The sequence below is a fragment of the Eurytemora carolleeae genome, unplaced genomic scaffold (genome assembly GCF_000591075.1).
Source record: "Eurytemora carolleeae unplaced genomic scaffold, Eaff_2.0 scaffold1640, whole genome shotgun sequence".
In the NCBI taxonomy this organism is placed as follows: Eukaryota; Metazoa; Arthropoda; class Copepoda; order Calanoida; family Temoridae; genus Eurytemora; species Eurytemora carolleeae.
Genome location: NW_019397562.1, coordinates 46,864 through 54,186, shown reverse-complemented (window position 1 = coordinate 54,186; position 7,323 = coordinate 46,864). Strand labels below are relative to the sequence as shown.

General features: G+C 33.2%; 1 protein-coding gene across 2 annotated transcripts; it reads right to left on the bottom strand.

Annotated features, from left to right (window-relative positions):
- Positions 1–465: 465 nt before the first annotated feature.
- Positions 466–4,856, bottom strand: LOC111714918 (retinoic acid receptor RXR-gamma-A). 2 transcript variants are annotated; one of them, XM_023490152.1, is made up of 3 exons: positions 4,707–4,856; positions 1,132–2,132; positions 466–950 (listed from the first exon to the last, which is right to left on the bottom strand). In XM_023490152.1, exons 1-3 carry the CDS (start codon positions 4,805–4,807, stop codon positions 748–750), a joined length of 1,305 nt encoding a protein of 434 aa, XP_023345920.1. In that variant the 5' UTR covers positions 4,808–4,856; the 3' UTR covers positions 466–747. The 2 variants fall into 2 exon arrangements, with proteins under 2 accessions (XP_023345920.1, XP_023345919.1); XM_023490151.1 differs by lacking the exon at positions 4,707–4,856 and adding an exon at positions 3,383–3,532.
- Between the last annotated feature and the right edge of the window lie 2,467 nt (positions 4,857–7,323).

Here is a 7,323-nt window from a genome sequence, read left to right as displayed (position 1 = left end):
AAACATGATAAGGGATTTATTACAAACTTTAGCCTACTTAATCCTTCAGGCAATATAGAGTTTTTTATTCGAATTTAATTTAATATTTTATCACAATTGAAAAAGTTGCAGTCGCTGGTGTTTAACCTGTTACAACCACATTCGATTGTTTAAAAATGATTGTTCATATTTTTTCTGTAAAAAAGAGAAAAAGTTTCGTTATCTGTTTTTTTCATTTATACATTGATAGGCAGAAAATATTGGAATGGGTGCACTGCAGAATTACAGCAATTGTGAACCTTTTATTTATGAAATAACTAAATGGCGAAAAAAATTTTTTTTTGCGAAATTAAGCTTCAATCTGTTTCATGAAAAATGCAAAATTTTAGCAAAATAGGAAATTCAAAAATTTCGCAAAAAATGCAAAAATTTTGAGAAAAAAATAATGCATAAATTTCTTATGCAAAAATTTTTCAATGTTTTATGGCAATAAAGAGTTTTTCTTAAATATTTTATCTAAAATAATATCAAAATTTAATGAGTGGCATCCTTTAATGTTTACACTGTTATATCCAAATTAGGTTGTTTTAAAAACGATCAAGAATAATTGTTCTTTCAAAAAGGAAATTTTCCTTATCAGCTTTTTGTTTGTCATTTATGAAGGCTAGACTATTATGTTTTTTGTACTTTGAGGTAATATAACCCCTGAATGCATATTCATAATGTTCACTAAATCTTCATATCAACAACAAACTGACATCCATCACTCTATGAGAAGTTTTCCAAAGTTGCAACATCAATATCCTGTAAATCGATTCTTGTTTCCTTGATGAGGGTAGCTCTCTCTAGAATCCTTACACACTCTTCTACATCATGTATTGTTGAGATAAGCTGGGTGAATCTATGATTGGCAAGATTGGAGTCTTGGCTCTTTCTCAACATTTCTTTATACAAGATCATCTTCAGCTTTCCTGAAATATGTGATGATTATACATATAATACAGATAATTATATCTTTTGATCTTGTGGTATAAATTGCAAAAATAAAGATTAAATTTTTTAAAAATATAATTGCTGTTTTCAAAAAGTTGTTGAAAAGTTATCATAAGGAAGAGATATTAATGACATAACCCTACTCTGTGATTTTTATACCTGGAAGAAAATTGTGGGAGCTGCCCAATTTATCAACTAAGTTACATAATAGCAGGTTAAAAAAGCAAAGATTCAGAACAGGATCAGACAGAAAGCTTTTTAATGTGTTGCAGATCTTCATAAAGAACTCTTCCACTTCAAGACTTTCAGCCCATGGGGACTTAAACATGTCACTTTTTAAATAGTCAACCATTTTGGCATCTTGCATGTAAACTGGAACAACTGCACTGAACGGATAGGACTCCACATTATATCCATAAATTGCTAAAAATTGTCGACATGTTAATCCTTCATTAGCAGAAGAAAAGAATACACCAAAGCATTGGTGCAATGTACGTAACTTTGCTTGCATAGTGGGATTGAGACCTGGGAGATCTGTTAAACAAGCATTGAAAATATTGTCAACTGATATATCAACCAAAGTACAATCTAAGGCTGTATCAAATGTCAGTGTTCGAGCATCAAGAGATTGATTATGATACCGTTCAAGTTCTTCATGCACAGTGTTGTGAGACATTCCATCTAAGTAAGTTTTGAGCAGAAGCTTTCTCCAGCTGGTCACAAGGCCACTGAAGAAATGGATATCTTCTGGGTTGAGTTGGTCGTTTCTGGTTATTTGGAACATTTTGGGATCCTTCTGAAACATGCTTGCTTCATCAGAACCAAATTTTTTACTTGTTTTGGGGTCAAAGAACAGCGGATGGGTATCATCTTGACTTTCCGGGATCAATTCAACCTCAAAAACTTTTTCTACTGTTATATTATCATTGAGAGTAACTGTAGATGTCACCAATTCTTCAGTTTTTTTAGAATTCTTTTCCTGTTCAGCGAAATAAGCAGCAATTGCTTTTTTTGTTTTGTCTACTTGCTCCGGTTTCATTCCAACCTCAATGCATTTGGAAAATCTACAGGTTTTGCAGTAAAGTCTGGCATTGATTGAAATTTTGCAATTAAGGAATCCAGATTTGCATGTCCACTTCAGATTCTGGCTCACGGACCTCCTGTAAAAAAATACAGAAATACAAAACATCCTTTGAATTTCTACTCATTAAAAATCACAAACTTTCACGGTGATTGTGTCAAAAATGAGAGTGCTAGGACAAAAAGTTACAGGGGGGGGCGCCAAATGCCCCCCCCCCAGCCTGTTTAGGAGTAAATTAAGACACTACAAGCATTCAACCAAAATACATTGATTGAAACCATTGAAAAATTTCTTTTATAATCACTTTTATTTCAATAATGGGAATAACTTTTTAATAAACTGTCCTCCCTACAACATAGCCTGTAAATCAGTAAATCATGTGCTACTTACAGAGCGTCCCATATCATATTAGATTATCTCCTATCTTTAACACCAAAATAAACCCTTAATACTCGAAAAACTTTTCCGCAAGAAAATTCTTATGTTATTTTTCAAAATGATTCATTCTAATGAAATTTTCTAATTAGTCCCGAAAATCGCAATTTAGACCCGTTCTCGGTCTAATATGATGTGGGACACCCTGTACATCCTAGACAACTACTGTACATTGAAAGGATTTCATTGTACAGTGGATTTTGATTACAAATAAAGAGGAAGTTGAGAACTTTTTTCAAAAGATATTTCATCAAAATTATATGTTTGTTTTGTATTGAAAGAAATTCTTTATTGCAACGACTTTAACACCAGTTTCAGTACATTTGTAAGCACTTTGTCTGCAATTCTAGCAGACAAACACTTTTGCCAGACAACTTTTTTGTAATTAAAAAGTCGATTATCTCCTTATCCAATTGCACAAATTATGATTTTTTTCGAAAATATAACAAAGAAATGCATCTCAATTGTATATTACGCATCTATCAATTTTAAAAATTCTTAAGTAGAGATTTTTGCCCTTAGTCAAAAAACTAAATATACTAATTTGACACCCCTTGCATATTATTTGTAGTCATACCCCAAATGAATAGTTTTATTAAAAGTATGACTATAGTTCAGGAAGATAACAATTACAAAAAGTGTGCATGCCAAAGACCTACCACCTCCTTTGTTACCCTAGAAGAAACTATAAGTAAAAAATTATCGTTTTAAAACTATAGTTTTTGGGTTTTTAAAACGATTCTTTTGATTTCATTTTCACCTAGAGCTGTAGGCAGTTATATCAATACAACAAAGACAACTTTCGATTTCAATTTTGATTAAAGTCAACAGGATGGATACACTTTAACATATGAAAAACAATTTAGCTAATGCCCATTACTATATGAATCCTACCTAAAGAATATTCTGCATGAATTACATATATTCCCCTCAGCTCCATAGTGCTGAAGCAGTTTCACTGTCTCATTGTCACAAACCAAACAGGCATAAGGCATCTCAACCTAATTGCTTGTAAAAGGGAGGATTCAATATTTTAGTAGGCGTTAATCTGAAAAAAAGTAATGGTTATCTTTATGATAATGAAATATTTATGTCTATTATTGATTCAACTTTTTACGACTCAAAGAAGTTCGTAGTAAGATTTCGATTTTACTGGAGACCACCGGAGGGATTTTATTTTCACTGGAGGGATTTAAAAAATGCTTTTTACAATTTAAAACTTTACACAGGCTGATTTACATTTAACTGGAGGGATTAAGATATCTTTCCAGGGGGGTTATAATTCCACTGATGGGATTCAGCTATCCTTCCTAGGGGTTCATAATTCCAATGGAGGGATTCAGAAAACCTTCCTGGGGGTTTAAAATTCCACTGGAGGGATTCCGATATCTTTCCTATGGGTTTATAATTCCACTGGTGGGATTCAGATATCCTTCCTGGGGGGTTATAATTCCACTGGAGGGATTGAGATATCTTTCCTAGGGGTTTATAATTCCACTGGAGGGATTCAGATATCCTTCCTGGGGGTTTATAATTCCACTGGAGGGATTCAGNGAAAGGATTTCATTGTACAGTGGATTTTGATTACAAATAAAGAGGAAGTTGAGAACTTTTTTCAAAAGATATTTCATCAAAATTATATGTTTGTTTTGTATTGAAAGAAATTCTTTATTGCAACGACTTTAATACCAGTTTCAGTACACTGTAAGCAATTCTAGCAGACAAACACTTTTGCCAGACAACTTTTTTGTAATTAAAAAGTCGATTATCTCCTTATCCAATTGCACAAATTATGATTTTTTTCGAAAATATAACAAAGAAATGCATCTCAATTGTATATTACGCATCTATCAATTTTAAAAATTCTTAAGTAGAGATTTTTGCCCTTAGTCAAAAAACTAAATATACTAATTTGACACCCCTTGCATATTATTTGTAGTCATACCCCAAATGAATAGTTTTATTAAAAGTATGACTATAGTTCAAGAAGATAACAATTACAAAAAGTGTGCATGCCAAAGACCTACCACCTCCTTTGTTACCCTAGAAGAAACTATAAGTAAAAAATTATCGTTTTAAAACTATAGTTTTTGGGTTTTTAAAACGATTCTTTTGATTTCATTTTCACCTAGAGCTGTAGGCAGTTATCAATACAACAAAGACAACTTTCGATTTCAATTTTGATTAAAGTCAACAGGATGGATACATTTTAACCTACCTAAAGAATATTCTGCATGAATTACATATATTCCCCTCAGCTCCATAGTGACGAAGCAGTTTCACTGTCTCATTTTCACAAACCAAACAGGCATAAGGCATCTCAACCTGATTGCTTGTAAAAGGGAGGACTCAATATTTTAGTAGGCGTTAATCTGAAAAAAGTAATGGTTATCTTTATGATAATGAAATATTTATGTCTATATATTGATTCAACTTTTAATTGGTATTTAGATTCACGACAATTTATTTATAAAAATGCTTGCATAGTAAAATGTGTTCACTCCTTGTTGAATTTTATTATTCATTAAGAAAGTTAAACCTTAATTTTGTTATTATAAGGAGAAGTAGTTGAACTACAAAGACTACAAAAGTGGTTCAACATAGTCTAACTCACAACTCACAATTCATTACATTTGATAACATGAAAACTCATGGCAATTGAATTAACAGTGGTATCAAAACCCCTCGTCCCATCCCCCTTCCTCCCTTATATTTACAGTGGTGCCCATAAAATTGTTGAATATGATTGCAAAATGTAATAACTATATGGTCCACTCAGCACTATACGGTGCACTCAGCACTGTGTGTGTAGATTGTAGTGTAGAAGAATTGGTAGGTATTGATTACGTCATTGCAGAGACACAGATAAGAGTACGGTGTTCACAATGCAAGGTTATAGTATACATAGCTTAGAATACAGTGTTCACAATACAAGTTTAATGAATACATTGCTTAGAGAGTACAATGTTCACAATGCGAGGTCATTGAATACATTGCTTAGAGAGTACAGTGTTCACAATGCGAGGTTATTGTATACACAACATAGAGAACATTTAAACAAGTCTGGTAAAAAATCATCAGCATTGGATTTTGAGTAATATTGGACACCCCTAGACTTTCATTGGAGAACACAATTTTTTCATTGGTGACCCCCAGAGTTTATTAGAGGCCCAAAGGTTTTTGTTTTATTGGAGGCCCAAAGGTTTCTGTTTTATTGGAGGCCCAAAGGTTTTTGTTGGAGACCCACAGATTATTTTGAGACCCTAAACTTTTCATTGGAGACTCCATATTTTGTTGGGGACCCCAAGATTTTTATTGGAGTTTACTATAGACTATCATGGAAGACCCCAGATTTTTGTTGGAGCTACCCCAAGAAATATATTGAAGACCCCCAACAGGAGGGTCTTATTTGGGGTCTCTAATAAATTTCTTGGGGTCTCTAACAAAAATCTGGGGTCTCCAATGTATGTGGATCTCCAATGGAAAGTTTAGGGTCTCCAATCTAGGTGTCTCTAACAAAATTCTTGTGGTCTCCAACAAGAATCTTGGGTCTCCAATGAAAATCTGGAGTTCTCCAATGTGAAGCATGGGGGTTATCCTGGGTGACGTCCAATGAAAGGGGTCTCTATAAATAGGGTTTCCACTTTCCAGTGAAAAAGGAAAATCGTTTTGAGAAAATTTCCCATTTTTTCAAATTTTGTTGGCTAGCGAAATATTGAAAAAATTAGCAAAATTTCGCTTCAATCTCTTTGCGAAAAAAAAAATTCGCGAAATTGGTAAGGCAAAATTTTCTCTAAAGAAATTGAGTCTTTGCAACAAAATCAAATATTTAAACCTCAATATCTTTAGAACTCCATGTTGTAAACCTTTGATATTTCAAATTCAGATTATTTGATCTAACAGAATTAACAGTTTGAAATATCTAAGGTCTGCAACATTTGGTTCCAAAGATATAGTGATTAGAAAATCAGAGTTTGTGGCAAAGACTCAATTCAAAAATTTTGCGAAAAAAATAATCCGAAATTTTCGTGACCATATTTTTGCAAATCTTTGCGAAAAGAATAATGAAAAATTTTCACGAAAAATAATGGGAAAATTTCGCAAAAAACGGAAACAATGCAAAAAAACAAAACTCTATTTAAACTAGAATTATGATATGTAGACAGAGAAAAGAAGAAGCAGTTAAAAATAATAACAGTGCAATGAAAATAAAAATATATAATGATGATAATGATGATGGAAACCTCCAGGAACCTATAGCTGGCTCTCCCTGTTTGACAACTTTTTCTCTTTTCATTGTCCTGAACTTGGATCAATCCATTTAAAGCTCTTTATGTTGAGTAGAAATCATGCAACTTTTTGCTGTGAGAGTTATTGACAGCCACTCCTCTGTCAGCGTACATCTGTCAGGTGGCCAAAACTGTTTAACCAGATGTTAGCTTCAGATGGAAATCCAGTTACTGGCTGCATGCAAGTGTGCTTGATTTCAGTGATATAATGAGAACTGGTATCACTTACTAGCCACCACACCACACCCAATTGGATAGAATTTCAGAATTAGTATCCTGCCTGTTTGATCTCTTCAAAATGAAATTTTTGACTTTTCTGTGGTGGAGCTAAAGAGGACCTTTTTCTGAGCTTGAACCTAGCTTCCTCCACCCAGCCAGATATTATATTTGTGTGATACTGTTTTCCAATTACTGGTTTATAGATATTTATTTCCTTGAATAATATATTGAGTTTGTTTTGATTTTCGTCTCACCTTAGTGGTGACCCCTAGTTTTTTGACATGCATGTTAGTTTTTTTCACTGGCCTGTCAGCTGAAATTGCACCT